Source organism: Salarias fasciatus, chromosome 5 (genome assembly GCF_902148845.1).
Source record: "Salarias fasciatus chromosome 5, fSalaFa1.1, whole genome shotgun sequence".
NCBI lineage: Eukaryota > Metazoa > Chordata > Actinopteri > Blenniiformes > Blenniidae > Salarias > Salarias fasciatus.
In genome coordinates, this window is record NC_043749.1 from 5,505,915 (window position 1) to 5,524,351 (window position 18,437).

At 43.9% G+C, this 18,437-nt stretch overlaps 1 protein-coding gene across 3 annotated transcripts in view; it reads left to right on the plus strand.

Moving 5' to 3' along the window:
- The first annotated feature begins 2,939 nt into the window (after positions 1–2,939).
- Positions 2,940–18,437, plus strand: part of tafa1b (TAFA chemokine like family member 1b) — a 119,847-nt gene continuing 104,349 nt past the window's right edge. For all 3 annotated transcript variants that reach the window (XR_003931438.1, XR_003931439.1, XM_030090764.1), the window contains exons 1-2: positions 2,940–3,566; positions 5,687–5,823. Coding sequence is in view for 1 of the 3 variants with exons in the window: in XM_030090764.1 (XP_029946624.1) it covers positions 5,700–5,823 (124 nt within the window). In the remaining 2 variants the exon portion in view is untranslated. The remainder of the gene's footprint in view (positions 3,567–5,686; positions 5,824–18,437) is intronic.

The following is an 18,437-nucleotide window of genomic DNA, read 5'->3' on the forward strand; positions in this document are numbered from 1 at the left end:
GAACGTTACAGCAAAAATCGATTAACTTCATGGCTATAAAATACAGTTTGCTTTAGCAGAACTGAACCTCACTTCCTTTTGAAAGCTCCTTCTGACATGTTAGCCTTTAGTCTTACTGAATCTCCCGACAGAGGAGAAAAGCTGTATAGCTCATGGCTGAACGGTTTCCGTGTGAGACGCTGTTTCCACTAAACTTACTTTTCACACTTTGCCGTTGCAGCGAGGGACGGCGGGGAGAGAACGCAGAATGAGGATGCCCTGATAAATGCAAAGTAAATTATTACTATAGATCAGCCTTCTTCGTTTCATTAATCATCTTCCTGCCTTCACCATCCACCAGCAAGCAAGTGCGCTGCCACTTACTTCCTCCAAATGACTTTTCCCCTGCTTGCCTTTATCTTTCTCTCTTTCTCACTATTTTTCTCTCTCTTCATGGCTTTCTCTGTCACTCTCGAATAACTCGAGAGAAAAGGTTTACTAACACAACTCTCTGCATCAGATGAAGAAGTTCTTTCTCTGGTCCAAATGTTGAAAAGTATGCAGGAACTGTCGTGGGCTGCAGTTCATTTTTATTTTTAAAGGAACACAGAAAACCGCTGGCGAAGAGCCTTAGATTGGTATTTTGGTGCAGCTCGCGGTACATATTGAAGCTTGATTGCTGCACTGCAAGGAAGAATTTTATTAGCCAGAGGGAGAAACAGAAAGAAAAGAAGCAGAATGAGAAAGAAGGAAGTGGAGCGAGAGAGCGATATTGGCAAACGCTGCTGTTTAACAGGGCTGCCCAGATCCAAACACAGAGTTGGCCAGTGATTGGTCGGTTGCAGTTAGGTCTTGGCATGAGCTGCGGCGACAGCTGTTTGGAAATGATGGAAACCCCTGAGAAGGCAGACGAGGGAAGAGCGAGACCACGACAACAATCCAGAATTACTGTGAAATTCTGTCGTCAACAGTCCGTTCCTCCCAACACAGCTCAGAACGGCGTAGACTGAAAAAAAAAAGATAGAAAAAAAAAAAAAAACAGGAAATGGCAAGGAATCAACAGCAACAAAAAAATGAAGATACAAACGAGAGACTCGTGTCGGTACGGCGCATCGCTGAAAGGAACACGCTGTAACTGGATGTCTTCAATCTTAACTTCTCCTCCGAGGCTTGTTTGTGGGCCTTGTTTCATTTCACGCCTTCATCTTGGTCCAGTGGGAGAGATCATAAAGACATTAAGCGGTGAACACATAAAGAAATTCGAGCATGCATGTTATTAATGCTCCTTACACGCAAAAGTATCAACAAACACACACACAAACAAAGAGCTGTGTTTATTGGCAATCAAGCTCTTTTGTGCAAATATGTCTTGACAGTGACAACACTAATCAATGCAGTAATTGCTCTGCAGTTTCCTCCTAATGTGAATCTGGTCACTTAACACGTGGTGTGCTTCACCAAACAGAGATCCAGATGGCAGCTTCGCCTTTCAATAACAGCCTTCCCGCTGGATTATTTCAGAGCTACGTGGATTCAAAGGGTGCAGTCCAAAAACCAAAAAACAAAATACACACAGCAACACGAAGCGCACGACTCTTATTTCCTTGCCCAGTTTCCTGCATAAGAGATGGTGTGCTAACAGCTACCATTTTACCCTCTCTGGTACTCACATCACACTTTGAGTTACCTGGTGGGGAGAATAAAAACCGGCGTCCCTCCAACATGCATACACACTTTATCCATTTGGCCACACTGTGCATGTTCCCACATCCAGGCAACTCTGAGCACATCTGGCTGTCACAGGGCGCTGCGACTGTGATGGGAGAGGCGGAGATGGTCCAGGATGCTGTGACCAGCAGCTGAAGTGTTCGATGCCACACACAAGCGATGACGAAGGCTAACCTCCAAGCTAGTCATATTTTTTGGCTGCATGCGCAAAATTCATAGAATTGTGTTCCGTAACAATTTGAAGAGAGAAAAAAAAAAACCAATATCCATCATCAAGATCATTTACTCCCCCGCAGCACCAACACCAATCCTTACTGTCTGATGGTTTATTTAGCCCTCCGTCTGTGCATTGTTGTGTGTAGCATAGGGTTGATTTTCTGTGAAATGTCAGACTGTGAGTGAGTCAGATGGCAGGTGCGTGGGACTGGCATATACTGCGAATCTCTGGTTAACAGTATAATGAGTTAAAGGGGAGCTGCTCCATATGGAAGGAAATATGTTGGAGGAAAACACACTTTGCACAAGCAAGAGCGGCTGCCTTCACCTGCTTGCACGGTTGGGGCTCCGTGCACGCGCACATGCACGTGCAAGCACCCACACAAACTGGCACACTCACGCAAAAGTGGAGTAAATGTCTTCCCCTTCAGAGGCGGGAGCGACAGAAGGCGGCTCGCGGGCTCTTTCGCACCGCCGCTGTGGACGCAAGTTTGCCTCGGCAGTGGGGGAACATCCTCCAACAGGCTGGCCGCTAAAACAAACAACTCTCTTTCGGCGCTGCACAAATAGGTCGAAAGAGCAGCGGCAGCTCATCATGGATCATATGGTGACTGTAGAGCTCTGACGAGGCGCTGTGCCTTCTATTAAAAGTACTACGCTCCGAGCATTTTGCTTTCACCCCTAAAAAGCTGCAGGCTGATGACTAAAGGAGGCACACCCTCTGCAACACACACACACACACACACACACACAGATCCTGACACATTCAAAAGTGAGCTGAGGGCTACAGTGGCGTGTCTCCTGACGTTGTGGACGGGAGGTTGGGATGTAAAGAGGGGAGGGTTAATTAAGCATGCTTCATTTGCTGATGAAGTCTTGATGCAGAAGTGGGTAGTCTTGCTTTAAGACATGTGATCTGACTCTCAGCTCTCTCTCTCTCACTCTCTCTCTCTCTCTCTCTTCCAGCTGGGCTACATTGTAATACACACACACATGCACGCTCACTCACACTTGCGCTGCCTGTCTGACACAGACTCTCTACTTAGAGCGTTGGAGAGAGGACTGAGGCTCACACTATCAGCACAGCTTCTCAATGGGGGGATGCAGCCAAGAGCAGACAGAGCAGTCATTCCACAGGAGCCTTCAGCTGCATGCGTGAGAAGGAGACGACAAGTGAGGAGGGTAAATTAGCTCCCTGTCATCACAGCAGAGGAGTTTTACTGATGGAGAAGGGACACTGAAGGAAGGAAGGGGAGCTCTGCGCGAATGTGGCTGATACAGCAGTGACATGATCCGCCTCCCATCCCTCAAATCCCGGCCAGTTTCTGACACAGACCCCTGGGTATTTTGTGCCTGGTGACTGTGTTTGCCAAGGATTAAAAAAAAAAGAGGAACTAAGCAAAGGTCCAGTGGAGGAAATTCTGAGGAAGAAAAGGACAGCTTTCAACCCACCTTTTTCCTTTCTTTTTTTCTTTCTTTCTTTCTTTTTTTTTTTTTTTTTTCAATCTGGTTACTGGAATTTCAAGGCAGAAACCTCTTGCTTTAAAGTATGGATGGATTTAAGAATGAGGAGTGAGTCTGCTGGGTGGGCAGGCGACCACTGATTCTGACTGAACTCTTTTCTCTCTGATCACTCTGCTCAGGTAAGGGTGTGATACTTTCTGTGATTACATCTGGTGTTTTCTGTAGGGGGTGGTGTGAATGACAGGAGGGGGTCCATTTGGAGTTAGGGTTAAAAAAAAAAAAAAACACCAACACTGAACAGCTTCCTCTGAACCACTTTGTGATTCTAGAAGGGAAACCTTGCATAAGTTGCAAACAGTGTCAGTGAAACTCTGCAGGGTGCATGCTCACGTGCACAGTGTATATACAGGGACACTGAACACAATTCTATAAAGTTCTTTCTCATGTGGTTGAGAGGATCGCTGCAGAAGTTGTCTCCACACCAGAGGAGAATCCACGCAGGTGCATCGGTGTGTTTGGCGCCTGCAGGTGCGTCTGCCGCTGTTTCAACTCCGATCGCGTTTATTGTCTCACGCCGGACTCGCCACTCACGCACGCAGATGAGCTCGTGCCTCAGCCGACACGACAATAAAAGAAATCAACTGCTCTCGGTTCTCGAGAAAACAAGCCGGATATGAAGGAACGCGGGCGCGCGCGAGGTCGAAATCAGTGTTTGGCAGCGACTGCAAGTTTTTCTCTTTTTTAAAATGAAGATGTTTTTTTCCTTCTCCTTCAAGTTAACAGTCCTCACTTCTTTTTTTTTTGCCTTCACGTGACTCCTCCGTGCGTTTTCGTGCGCAAACGGAGCCGATTACGCGCGCCTTTCTTTTTTTCGTCCTCTTCGGTAAGAAAGCTCTCCGGTTACCGGGAGAAACACACCGAGTCTGTGAGCAAGATGCACCGGATCCTCTGAATAAACACCAGCCTGGCCAGGAGATCATAATTCTGCATGGTCCCAAAAATATGTATTAAAAAAAAAAGGGAGAGAGAAGGGAAAACAAACCCATGGCACCGCTTCACATTTCCAGCAAAACCCGCGGATTAGGCTGGATTTAGTGCAGGGGTGGAGACTTACAATGGGCTGTTCATAATGATATGCTTAATTTTCAGTGAATATTAAGCAGCTTCAATGTCACCAAGGGTGCAGAACGCACAGGGAACATTTAGTTGCAAATGGCTTTAATCTCAGAGTGCAGCAGATCAAAACACTAAATCTGTGTAATCTGTGCCAACAAGCAGTGTTTTGGGGATTTCTGAAAATCATATTTTGTTTCCACACCCTTTAATCTGACACGTGCAGCATTCACACCTACTGTCAACATGATACATATTCTTGATTTGAGGATGACATTACCAATACACAAATCCCCCCCATGCATCTTTAAACTTTGAAATTAATAAAAAATTTCAATCACTGCTCAAAAGATTCCAAATATGATGAAGCTCAAATCTGAAGGGTCTGTTTCTAAGAGTCTGACGTATACAGGGACCCTGTACTCCCCGGGTCACTGTTTTAGGAGTCAGAGTGATGCTGTATAAACTCCTCATTGCATGCTGGTGACTGGAGAAAAGTGCTAATACCACCTGGAAAGGAGGAGAGCCTCATTATTCAATAAGGGCTAAGGCGTGTCTCCATATGCTGGCCCTCACCAGTCATTAGGCAGTCGCTGAACAAATCTGCAAGAAAGCTGATCGTGCTCAGAAAAGCAATGTTTGGAATATTCATGTGTCAGATTTTTACAGCTGTAAATAATCACTGAAGTTTTCCCAAAAAAGAGGGGACAGTGCTTTTCTTAAAGAAAACTCTTTATTTTGGCTGAAATCGTTTAATTTAATTCTTATATACATACATATATGGAGACATGCTTATATATATATATATATATATATATATATATATATGTGTGTGTGTGTGTGTGTGTGTGTGTGTGTGTGTGTGTGTGTGTGTGTGTGTGTGTGTGTGTGTGTGTGTGTGTGTGTGTAAAGTCTCCCACAGGGTGTCTGGACAAGAAACACACTGACAAGAATAAGTTTGTGTTTGATCAGGTTTTTGAATCGTTTGCCTGCAGGGGCTTTTCTCCACCTAAAGACACACATAGCTCTAAAATAAACTCCTGCACTACATATTTGGGTTTCAGTATTTATGCCCCAAAATGATTTTTGATTGTGTTTTTGGTTCGCAACAGTTAAATACAAGTACATATGTGTTAGAACACGGTGTAATGCTGTTTCCCCCCCCCTGCTGTGTGCCCTCCTGCAGACCCGGCCTTACCATGTCCTGGTTGTTGGCCATGTGGATTAGCCTGGGCTTCCTGCTGCTGTGCCAGGCGACACTCTACCAGACCATCCAGCAGCACCACGTGGCCCGGCCCGGCCGCACCGACATCCTCACCTTGGGTACGTGTGCCTCTTTTGAAGAGTTCGACTGAATGAGATGCTGCCTTCTTCTATGGGCAGCTTTAGCTGCTCGGAAACAGCATCCAGAGACTGCTGCCGCGTGTCAGAATGATTTCTTTGGGCAGCGTAACGCGGTGATTCACTATGGTCGATCAGGATGAGCCGAAGGGGAGACTTCTAATCGTTGGTTTTAATTCCGTGTTACATACTTAGATGTAATCATACTCAAAACTACGTACTCGTTTACAATGTGCTATTTTCGGAGTGCACGTGGCTGCTTTGACTTTGGCTCTGTGGCTGAGTTGTCTGCTTCTGTGTAGATCTCGACATCGAGGCCCCGTTAGAAGTCTTTGAACGTTGTGAGTAAGCTAGTGGTGGGATGATTCATGTGCGCAACGAGGAATTCTTGACTACTGCACCCTGAATCTTGCTGGCAGACTGCTCCGAGTAGGACAAGCTTTAGGCAAAAATCCCTATTACTGCACTGGTAGCCAGGGGAGCTTTGATCACTGTGGCTTGGATAGAAATGACAATTATGTTTCCCTCTTTTGCACTGGAAGCGTTTGGCAATTAAGCCCGACGCCTTCTGCACCGTGGGGGCAAAAGGGGAGCGGAGACGCAGAGGCGGATCTAATGCTCTGATTATGAGAAAAGCTTATGAGAATTGCTTATAGTGTTATGCGGGAGTGTTATATGGGGGGGGGAAGTAAAGTTTTTTTTTTCTCCTTTTTTCTAATAAGACACAGCAAAGCAAACGTTTCCCTTAAGCTGGTAACAATGAGTGTGACTTCCATACCGAAGTCTGCCGCGAAGAGGGGCTTTCTGTGGATGCCAAGCAGCTGTTAAACATTGATGCTATCTTCAGTGTGTGTGTGTGTGTGTGTGTGTGTGTGTGTGTGTTTGAAGCATAGGGAGGGAGAAAGAGAAGAAACTCGAGCATTGAATTATCTTGTGTTGAACATTGGTGACTTTAAGCAGCATGTCAGAGAAGCGACTTACTTCTGCTGTGGAACAGCTGACACTTGAAAATCCCAGCTATGATAGATAGAAAGTTCTCAAAGTATCCTGGCCCCATTAATTGGAGCAAGTGGGTAAGGGATGAGCAACAGAGAGCTCCGGATGAATTTTTAAAGGCTTCGAGTTTGGCTTTTTTTTTTTTTCTTCCCCCCACCATTTTTTTTTCATTTGAAGGAGTTTGACTGGTTGGCAAGTCAAGCTTGGTGCCAAAGATGTACAAGGAAGTGCAAGGCTCAGTAAGTGTCTTTTCTGAATAATGCAGTGGTCTCAAAGGGGAAAGAGGGGGAAAGAAAATAGTTGTTGCCCCCCCACTGCCCTTCATCTCCATCCCGTCGTCGAAGAGCCATCCAGCTAAAAGATGGTGATGGGTGAGGGTTCTGGGAGGTTTCCTGTCAGACAGATCAACTCACACACTTACCACAAACTGCACAAAGCAGGGTCAGACATGTGCAGGCTCGCACGTTTACACACCATTTTCTCACTTGGGCCATTATAGAGCGGCGTTTTCATTGGTCCTCTGGGGATACTGGAGCCGTGTCCGGGACACATCAAGTGTGAGGGAATGCGAGCTTTACACTGTGCAGATGGATGAAAAACACTCGCTCTGTTGATTTAATCTCTTAAAGTCTCCGATTTCATTTACATTATCGGAACGATTTAGTCTGAGCTGCTACATTCTGAACAAAATGCCCGAGAGGTAATTAAAAAGAGATGTGTTTTACAGTGCACAAGCATCTGTGTCAACATTGATCTGTTATAATGTTATTTAATGCAAGCAATGCTCAGAAAACTTTAATAGTTAAGAGGGAACTTCCCTAATTGATGCTGACTATCTTCATCTCCGGATTTAACAGTTTAAATCAGCAGGCTTTTCAGGGCTGATGGTAGCCACTCAAGAAAAACTCATCCCTCCTTATTTTTACACCCCTTCTGCTGCTCAGTCACTGTACAATTTACTGTACATTATGTTTTTCTAAGCGGATTAAGCTGACATCAATCTTACTCAGCCATGGAGTGGCGTTAACCGATCTAACCAGAGCGGCTCTCTCCGAATTGAAATGCTATGATGAATATTTGAATTAGAATTGATTTTATAATTTGAGAGGCTCTCTGGTTTCATTGAGGCCAGAACCCTCAGATATAAATAGATATGGCTATGTAGGACGTTGTGGGGAAAAAAAAAAAAAAAAAAAAAAAGGCTAAAGAAAGAGATGTCTTGCCTTGGAAAAAATCCATCAGCTTTCATGCTTTGCTGTTTTTCATTATCAAATAATGCGTGTGTGTTTCTGTGAATGACGTGGTGTACTGGCTGCAGCACTGTAAATGAAGTTGTACAATTTCTCAGCTAATGAAGCGTGTGAAATGCAGCATTAAAACATACTTCATGTCGGGCGGAAAAAGATGAATAGAAAAATCAATTTATCGCCGAGTCACACTCGCCAACCATTCACTGAGGTTTTTGATCCCATTTGGTTGAAGTTAATCAACAATGAATATAAGCAGTAGCTGGATTCCTGTGTTGTCTTGCTGTACTGCTCTATCTGCTGGGAAGTCTTGATTCTGAGAAAGAAATATGGTGTTTTTCATCTTTTGAGAAATGCTGAAATCATCTGTTTTTTTTGTTTGGTTTTTAGTTCACAGCCCGACAAACCGTCTGAAAAAAACAAGTGGTACAAAAGCTAACATAAATCCAACATAGACAAAAATACAGAGAGAAAGTGTTGTGTGGGTATCCGAGGAGAGGAAGTGAAGGTCATGTTATCCTCCAGCCTGTTGAAGCGTCTAACAGTGTTTGAGAAGTCAGCTTATCTGCCTCCTGAAACAGTAAGCTGACAGCAAGCGCTAAAAAAAAAGGTGGTTGAAGTTTCAAGATGGTTTTTATTTATTTATTTCCTGTAGCATTTCCGTGACAAATCGGCATAGTCACCACTGAGGCGGGGATTGAGTAACGAGTTGCCCGACTGCTTCGTCACCTGCTCAGGAAGCGGTGCTGCCGCTCTCTTTCCCATGAGCCTCTGCTCCGCGGTCTGCCGTCCCCGCCCGCCGGCCCCCTCTGCGTCCTGCTCGTGCGGCTGAAGATTGATGGCGCCCTGATTCTGGGCAGCCAATTCTGGTCTCTCAAGAAATAATCCACTACATTGACAGATGAGCCGAATGTGACATGACACCCACACGCATACACACACACACACACGCCGGGCCGTGCACTCTCCACACCTGCCAACACGGTGAGCTGACGGGCTCGCTGCTGCACAAACCAGGCCACTCCTGACACGAGACTCCATCACACGTCAGGAAATGTGCGAACAAGTTTCCTCTGTAGAAGCAGACGTGGATTTAGCGTCTTTTAAAGATAAATGAACGTGTGTTCCGACGTCTTGTGAGCGGAGTGTTTCCGTCATTAAGTTTTACTTAGCAGGTGCTGTATTTGTTTCCACATAGGAGCTGAAATATGCATACAGTTCACTGTATATTAATACCCAGAGGGCCAGTCTGGATATAACAACACTTTAGCTGCTGCTTTGTTTTATTACGACTCTGACAGGCTGGTTTAAAAGAGTCTCAGATCTAACAGAACAGGTGCAGCTGTAAAACTAGCTCTACCCTGCGCTTTGATGACAATCTGTTGCTGACGGTTTGTTTGACCATTTTTTTTTGGGTTCTGCGTTGATGACAAGACACAACAGTATAGGCATTACCAGCCAAGCGTTATGTGCAGAAAGGAGTGGGCGAGCTATACTATCTCTAACTAAAGTTGAATTCCTGTCACAGCTGACTGTCAACTATAAAACTACCAAGTCCCAGGAGAAAATGGAGTTATTCCACTCTGGAAGCGACCATTGTTGTTACTGTTCATCCACGCATGCGCAGTGCGCCTCCACAGTCGCAGGGTTTCAGAAACGTTGTGTGCGCATGGAGACAGAGTCGGACTGTTTTTGAAACATTCCACCTTGGGAGCTGTTTTCAGAAAGCTGAATTTTCTTTGGGCCCAAGCACCATTGTCATGTAAACCAACACCCAAAACGCAATGAAAGTTTGATTGTTTTCACATGAAACTATGCGGAAACAGTAAAGCAGGACTGATAACGTTCATGTATGTGAGTGAAGCTTGTGCTTTTAACTTTAGACAAAAAACTGCAAGTGCTGTCCTTCAGATTAAGTCTCAACCAATTAAATATTTGTTCTCGGCATTAAGTGCCTCGCATATACATATTGTCCTGGAAGCGACGGGGATAATCAGTGGCATTCACTGCGACCTTCCCGCCATAAGCTCTGCTTTGTAACAGGACTGTACTCACGTGACTCTTCAAAGTATTCTGTGATGTAGCTGAAAAGGGCTGATCGCTAACGCAGTGTGCCTCCGTTATTTTGTTATCCATTGATTTGAAATGGCTTTTAAAGTCTAATCCCAAGTGATCGAAATGCATTTTAATGGGCTCATTGTTCAATGTGCCATGCTGCTCCCTCGGTGTAGAAAACCCTTTGAGGTGGAAGAAAACATGTAATTACTTTGATTAGCCGCGATGCATCGTATGGTCAAATAAAAGCAACAACATGATCAAAAGTAAAGCGGGCGTTGGGTAATTTGGGAAATTTTACTTCAGCTGGAAAAAGCATTTCCTGTCAAAACATTGCAGGGCTCAACTTTATGAATCTATCGAAGCTCCGGTAAGATCTGAGGATAGAGGTTTTCTAGGGAGGGGGAAATCTGACAAGATACAGGGTGTTAAACCTAAACCCAGGAGCTTGATTTAGGAGCGCTGTCTCCTTGGTAAATGAGGACAGTCTAGAAGTGTGCAAGCTATACATACTCATAGTATGAATTGATTTTTTTTTTTTTTTTCCATTGCAGAGTGGCTGACTCAGCCAGAAGATTTATGATTTATTTATTTATATTTTTCTGACAGTGTTTGGGAACGCAACGAAATTAAGTCTCAAATTGAACGCTTAGATGGTTTTAAACTCTGAACTCATTTCCATAGTTGTCAGGCTGCTAATTCTAACGGTTCAGCAGCAGAAAACAGCGGAGCGCCTCGTCCGCACCGTCATCTCCATAGTGGTCATCTCAGCTGCCTGGCTGACTGGGAGGAGGTGTGAGACTTTAAACAGGATGAAAAGTGGTCCCATCGATGCCGTCGGCAACAGCATCTTTCCACGTAGGCTCTTTATGTGTTTTTGTGTTGCCATTAAATCAGCTTTATTTACACCCTCATTAAACTGTGGGGACTAATTAGTGTGAGAACTGATTGTGAAAGAGAATTCAATTAAATTACAGTCACTTGAATGGATGACGCCCTAATCGTATTTCTGTAAAGTGGATGAAGGGGAATTGTTCGTTCTTGTTCGCGGCGCTGCTTCGTAAGGAAGTATGACCACATGCGTTCCAGATGCACGCACGCTGGTGCGTTTAGTTCACTGCTATTCATGGCTGTGAAATAAAACCTCCCGTGATGCTGAAGCTGCTGTGTTTTTTGTCCTCGTTCCTATGTTTGACTACATATTGACGCTCTCATGTGAAAACCTTTCTGAGATGACAGGTTTTACACTAATTGAAGCTACAGGGTGAGGGATATCATAAATTATATATGAGTTAAATTTAATTAGAAACATTCATTTTGCGAACATGACATTTGCAAATCCTGCCTTTTCGCCAACAAAGGAGCTGAAATCCTATAATCTACCTCCACATGGGATTATAATTGCTTTGAAAACCACAGGCTTAGGTGGAGAGCTCGTCAGCGCCGTGTGATCTCTCACTCTTTATCACGCAGCGCGCCCTTCAAGGTAATAAAAGCAACCTCTGAAAAACAAGGCAGTAACTGCTGCCTGATCACTCAGGTGTCGAGCGGCGCTCCCTCCGCGCCGGGTCTCTTCCCCCAACTCCTCATCCCCCTGCCCACCCCCCACCCACAGCACCCCTCCTTCATCTCCTCCTCTCCATCGGCCCCTCAGACGATTTGTCATGGATCAGATGAGACAATTTGTCATGGATTAGTGCACTTAAATGTCTGTGTGATAGTGGAAGCAGTCACTGGAAAAGCTTAGGAATCCTATTACACTGCGTTTTATGGCCGGTGAGAGGGGAGAAAGAAGTGGAGGTTGAATTGGCACTTTCCGTGGCTTGCGTACCGTTTCTTGACTTTTCCTCAGCACATTATCAGAGATTCACTTAAGAGGTGAGCTTGGACGATGTGTCCAGGCTGGAAGAGGCGACAAGGATCTGTATATTATTTTCTGATTTACCCTTTCTTGCAGGCAGCACGGTGCCCTTTAATTGAGCATTCGCCAGGTCTGAACTCCAGTGTCACTGTTGCTCTGCTCGTCACGCCTTTTGTCTTTGCACAGCACAAAAACCACTGCACCTTGGGTTATAGACGGGGCTGTTTGACTGGCTCATTTCAACATATTACCAATCTTAGACCCCATATCTTTTTGGTCTTTTTTCTTTGTTCCTCTAAAGTTAAATTTGAGACTAAAAGAAACATTTAGGAGTGTAAATCCAAGAGACCATGAATTCATGGTGTAATGTAAAATATTGCATTTTACTCGGTTACCTTTCTCAACATATTCTTCCCACCAATAGATGATAAATTGAGTGACATCTTGAACATTTCAATTGTTGCATTATTATTCTCCGTTCATTTCAATTGGATAGCATTATCATAGTGAAATGTTGTATTATATACATGTGGATTATTGGTGGCATGACTGTGGAGGAAGTTGAGGTCAGCAAGGATTCAGATGGAGACGTTAGTCTGTTTATCACTAAAGCTGAGGATGTTGAAACACCTGTAATGTGGCTGTTTGTGGCTGTTTGCGATGATACCACACAGTGGGGAATGTTGCAGCTTCCACTATCAGCAAAGATATCCTGACGTGTTGCGACAAGTTCTGGCCATAAATATATATTTTTATGTAGAGCTGCATTTTTATGAGACAGTCTCTTCTAGAAATTTGCCTTTTTTGTCAAATGTAAATGAGTTTTGACAGGCTTGCTTTTTTTTTAAATACAGTACATCACCTAAAGAATTTTATCTCCCATATACATTGTTTTCCAGTGAAAACAGAAAACATCTGTTGTGCTTTGGGTGTCTGTTCATACAATGGGGCTCAAACACACTGAAAACCTTTTGAAAATGTCTTCTGAGGTGGAACTTGTCTTAAAAACTCCCACTCCATCACTTTACTGCAAGTGTATTGTCCTAATAAATATTTTTTCGCACATGCGTGAGTAATTTGACGATATCAACAGTGTTTGCCTCCAGAGGTTCATGACCCCCAGTCCATATTCTCCTGAGACTTGGTAAATCTGTAGTTTAAAATCAACAGGAAAAATAATCCAACTTTGTCGTTGGTCGTTGAATGTCCGTTTACCCACCATTTTCTCGTGAAATGTCACAGAATCGGACCTAAAAGAAGGAAGGCATGCAGGGAGACCATAACCTAAAGTGGATCTTTCGCCAGTCTCGACTCTGCTTTGGTCACTTCTCCACACGTCTTGGGCTCACATTTGTCACAAGTATTTTATTTACTTCTTCCTTCCTTATCCTTCAAAGTGTGTGCTTTGAAGCTCTGCTGCGTTTCCTCTCTCCCTTGAGCGATAAGACGGTGGATTCGATCCCGTTCTTTTCAGATGTCAGATAATTGTGTCAGACAGAGTGTACAGGTGCGATTGAACACAGGTGACTCATCCCCACCAATTATTTTGAATAAATTGAAGAGTATTAAAATAGACAAACAAGTCGCATCGAGCGGAGCGTCTTCAAGCCGTCCAGCTGTCGAGCTGCAATCCGAGACGCTCACCTGCGCTTTACGGCACCGTGTGTTTGCATTTCATATTCATCCCAGCACCTTTTGTTTATTGTATTTCCATACACTGAGAGGAACATTACTACATCATGCGTCGCTGCCACTTTCCTTCTGACACTCAGTAATTCAGCTTCAAAGCGCCTCATGTCCTTCGGCAGTATCTCACTGAAGTGACATATCTTGCTTATGTTAATGATGCAGACGCAGATGCCGGCAGGTAATTGTGATGCACAAGAGCCACTCTGCAGCTCCATTTAAAACCACTGCGGGGGACGAATGTTACTCATTCAGTGTTTTGTTTGCTGTGGACTCACTTTGCCCAAAAAGTCATTTACCCTGGCTGGAGAATGAGGTTTTTGTTAAGCATATAACTAATTTACTTCTCTCTCTCTCTCTCTCTCTCTCTCTCTCTCTCTCTCTCTCTCTCTCTCTCTCTCGCTCCATTTCTCTTTTTTTTTTTTGAGGGATATACGTAAAAATTTAGTTTTCTGTCCGTCAATATAGCCGAATCAAAATTGCTTATGTGAGATCGTCATCATGCTTTCCTCTCCTGTCAGTGTTTTTGCGATGCGTGCAACAGCCTCGGATAAAAATATTGATCCTTAATCGCAGCTTTTACCTGATATCTGAATTGATCTTTTTTGTTCTTTTTTTTTTTTTATTATTCCTTGGTATCTTGGTGCTTAAATATTTATTAAAAAAAATTGAATTTCTGCTTCAAAGAAAACCAAGTAGGGCAGTTATAACCTGGCTTGCAGTTTCCCTTTGTTTAGTAGAGCTTTATAGTTAGTTTGGGTCTATTTTCTTCTGGTTTTTGAGCTCGCCATTTTAGCTTCAGCGTTCAGATTTTCAGAGTGTTGTTTTAGTGGCACGAGCAGGCAGCTTGTCTGCTACCTGCCCAACACCAAAAAGCTGACAAACAGTATTTGCTCCCAGCTTGTGAAGCTCGTGGAGGATTTGGCAGCTAAAAAGGAACAAGACATTCCCTTCAGGAATTGGAGGAGACAAAAACTGGAATACAAAGAGAATGAATATTGAACTCACACTCGTCAAGTGGAAAGACGAGGCAAGATAATGTTGTTTGGTATCAAGCGGATGGGTAAAATAGGCACTACAGGTGCGTCACATCTATTTCTAATGTACAAAAGAGGAGTATTTGTTCTTAGTGTTTGGGCGGAAACACTCCATCTAATGCAAGATTAAAGGAATCTTTTCTTCTTGCATTATACTTCACATCCGTGTGCAGCTTACATACTCACCACATGTTGAAACCATGTAATTTTAGCACCTCGTGCTTTGGCACATTTCCAACGACGTGAGGTTTTCGTTGTATATACTCAATTTGTTGCCAAGGTGACTTGTCTTCCCAGTTCAGTCCAGTGAATCAGTCATTCAAGCCCTGACAGGGGACAAAAATGGATTATAGGGTTTGAAATTATGGAAACAGAAATCCGCTTGCTTGAATATGTCCCCACTTGTCAAAGGAATGATTGAAAGTCTGTCTAAATTTTCCACCCAGGCTGCTCTGTCAGCATTAGCTGAGGTCTATTTGTCTTGTCTGATGTGTCTGGGTGAATCTGTGCGGCTGCTGTGCCAAGGCAGCGCCGTATTGTCTTATCACGGCTTTATCTGACAGCAGACGCTCTAATAATGGAAAGTTAGGTTGAGATGTCATGGCTAACTGTGGTATCGCAGCTCTCCAGAGTGCGACACACGAGATGGAAACGGCCAAATGCCTGAATAAACAGACAGGAAATCTTCATTCAATCTGCCGTGCCCACCGTGCTGTTCTTACCATTGTGCATCGTATATTAAATGTGCCCATCACTCACAGCTGTACACAGCCAGAATGGTGGCAGACTGTTGAAAATGTAGGAGCGCAATTAGTGTCCACAGGCTGCGCAGTGTATCTTCATTTGCTACAGTATCTCCGGCGCATGTCAGGTTCACTGAGCATGGCTCAATGCCCCGGTGCCTGTTGGCCAGGAGTGGGAGAGAATGACGGATGAGGTGGCACCTGCATGTGTCTGTCTGTAGCCTAATGACCCAGAGGAGCTTCGCTCCCCGCGCACCGTCTCCTTCCTCCCTTTTTGGCCTCTTTGTCTTTGTCACAGCACGGACGTCTCGTTTGTCTGTTAGCCGCACAGCTCGTCTGCCTCCAGTGTCATCTCAGTCTGACACTCACAAACTCTCCCGTCGTCCAGTTCTCTTTGTGACGTTGTGAAAGAGAGAGAGAGAGAGAGAGAGAGAGAGAGAAAAAAAAGTCAGAAGACATGCTTAACTTCTATTATCTAAAAGTTTGCACTGTGTATTTGCTTGGAAATATAATTTAGAACCTCAGGCAGGCTATGAAAGCTTTCCCCTCCCTCGTCTCACATCCCAGGGGTTTAAATAGTGTGAGGTGCTGAGCTTTTCCAACAAAAAGACCTTTTGACCTGCTTTCTGTAAGTTTTGTGAGTCGAGTTTAAATGAGGATTAATGTTTGCTCAGAGGAAGTTTTTCAACCTTTTTCCCTGAAGGCTTCCACAAAAGTAAGAGGTTGCCATACGTATGTACAAAACAGAAGCGTCGGAACTGAGCTGATGGAGCCGAGTACCTTTCCTGCACGCTAGCTTTGATCGTAACATCTTTTTTACCCATCCTTGTGGATTTTTCAGTAGATTTTCAGCCCCTCTCCGAGGCATAAACTGCAAAGCACGCAAGCATGCTAAATAAAGAGCACGGCAACTGTACCCATGCATAAACCTATCCCTCACCTCAATCTTTCACATTTTTTTCCCCCTGAATCCTCACGGAGTCCACATCAAGGCCTGGGAGCTTGAAGTCCTTTGTGAGAGACAAACAAATACATCCCTTTTCGTGTAGCAGCTGAATTTTTACTTTGGCAGGGCGTTGGATCTAAGCCACGGTGCAATCTGATACGTTTTTTTTTTGGAGCTGGCGTACAGATAAGGCGAAACCTCAGGAGCATGGCCACAATTTGACATAAAAAACCAACTGTATTTGCGATTTCACCCTGTTATTAGCACATCAGGGACAACTTTACTTTATCTCTAGATGATTTGTAGCATTTGACACTCTTTAAAATATGTTTTGTTTTTTTTTTTTTTGGTTTATCTACTGTTTGTTTATTCTGGTCCAGATCATTACAGTTAGTAATAACTTTCCAAACCATTTTTGAATTGTATGACTGTTTTAAAAACAATATTCTCGATGTTTTTGGGATAACCAGCACTGTAAATCTCAGTGGAAAGTAGTCTCTTGTGTAGCGAGGCTTTCATGAAGATTAGATTTGATAAATGCATTTCTTCTGTGGCTTTGCAAAGTTGCGCAGTAGACACTAGCATAGTAGAACTGGAGCAGTATTCCCCCATAATGCTCACGATATTTAACAAATGAAATGGCATGCACTTGAAAAAGCTTTAATTTATAGGAATGAAGAAGATTAAATGACTTCTGAAAGTCCAGCTTAGACTTACATGTTAAAATCTACAACATCATCTCCAAGAAACTACATTTTCTAAACGGATTAAGCCTTTTTGTAAACAAGTTATTATGCACTGTTGGAATTCTGTGATGATTAATGACCTTGTAGAGCATAATGGAATTCAATTAAATATAACATAATTATCGTTGTTCACAACAAGACCAAGTTGCACAGTAATCTAACTAATTCTGGACTGAAAAAGCAACAGCTGTCACTGAAAGGAAACCAGCTTTTTGTTCTGCATGGACCTCTTTATTTGACAGTTACCTTAAAGTGAGGGTGTCCCTCCTTGTGCCTGGAGGACCCCTGTCCTGCATGTTTTGAGGAGCAGTCTGTAAAATAATGTTCTAACAATATATCAAGAAGAGGCAAAAGCTAGTTCATGCAAAAGCAGCAACTGGAGGGTCTGGTGGTTCGCTGCAACGCATAGCCCTCTTGTATCCTCTGCGTATGGAGTATAAATGAGGCTTTATGTCATTTAATAAGTATTCGTTATCAACAAGTAGCTGTAACCACTTGTATTTGTCCTTTCAAACAGTGGGATCAGTGCATCGCCATTAGAACTAGGAGGACATCTCGGTCAAGTACCACATACAGATCCACAAGTGAGAGGTCCTCATTCTGTGCAACTTTATGGCTATTAAATTGTCATCAGTCGCTGGCTGGTACTTGCAGAGGTGTCAGGGTGAAGTGGGCAAAGGGCCTGACCTCCGGCTCCGTCCTTCTCACCGCTCCGCTCCTGACCTGAGCATAAGGTTGTTTTCAAAAAGTCGACTCTGCTCTCGTCAAGAACAAGGGCTTCAGTTTCCCTCTCAGCAGATCCCTAAAAAAAGCACAGTGCCAGTGTAGTGTTCTACTTTCGAGAGAAGCCTCTCGCTCACTTACTGTACATTAAGCTTTTAGTATTACATTACACCTCTTCTCCTGTTTTGCCGAGTGCGAGCCTCGCTCAGAGCCGCGCTCACATCTCAGAACAACTCCCCCTCTTCTCTTAGGCTCAATCAAAGCATCAGTCGTTTGATTTAACTATGAATAAAAAAGCTGAAATGTTTTGTGTGACGCTCCGTGCAGTGAGCAGCACTTCTGTCTGGCTTGATGCTACATTTTGCTCTTTTTTTTTTTTTTTTTTTTTTTTTTTTTTTTAAAGTGTGTGTGTCAGGCACAGAGCTGGCAGAAAAGGGGATGAAGCTGGCTCTGTCTCAGCGCTCACATTAGTCACACTCGGTAGTATTATTCAATCACCATCTTATGTCACAGTGGTGCACGTTTATCTGCGGCCCGGTTGCATGTTGGATACGCT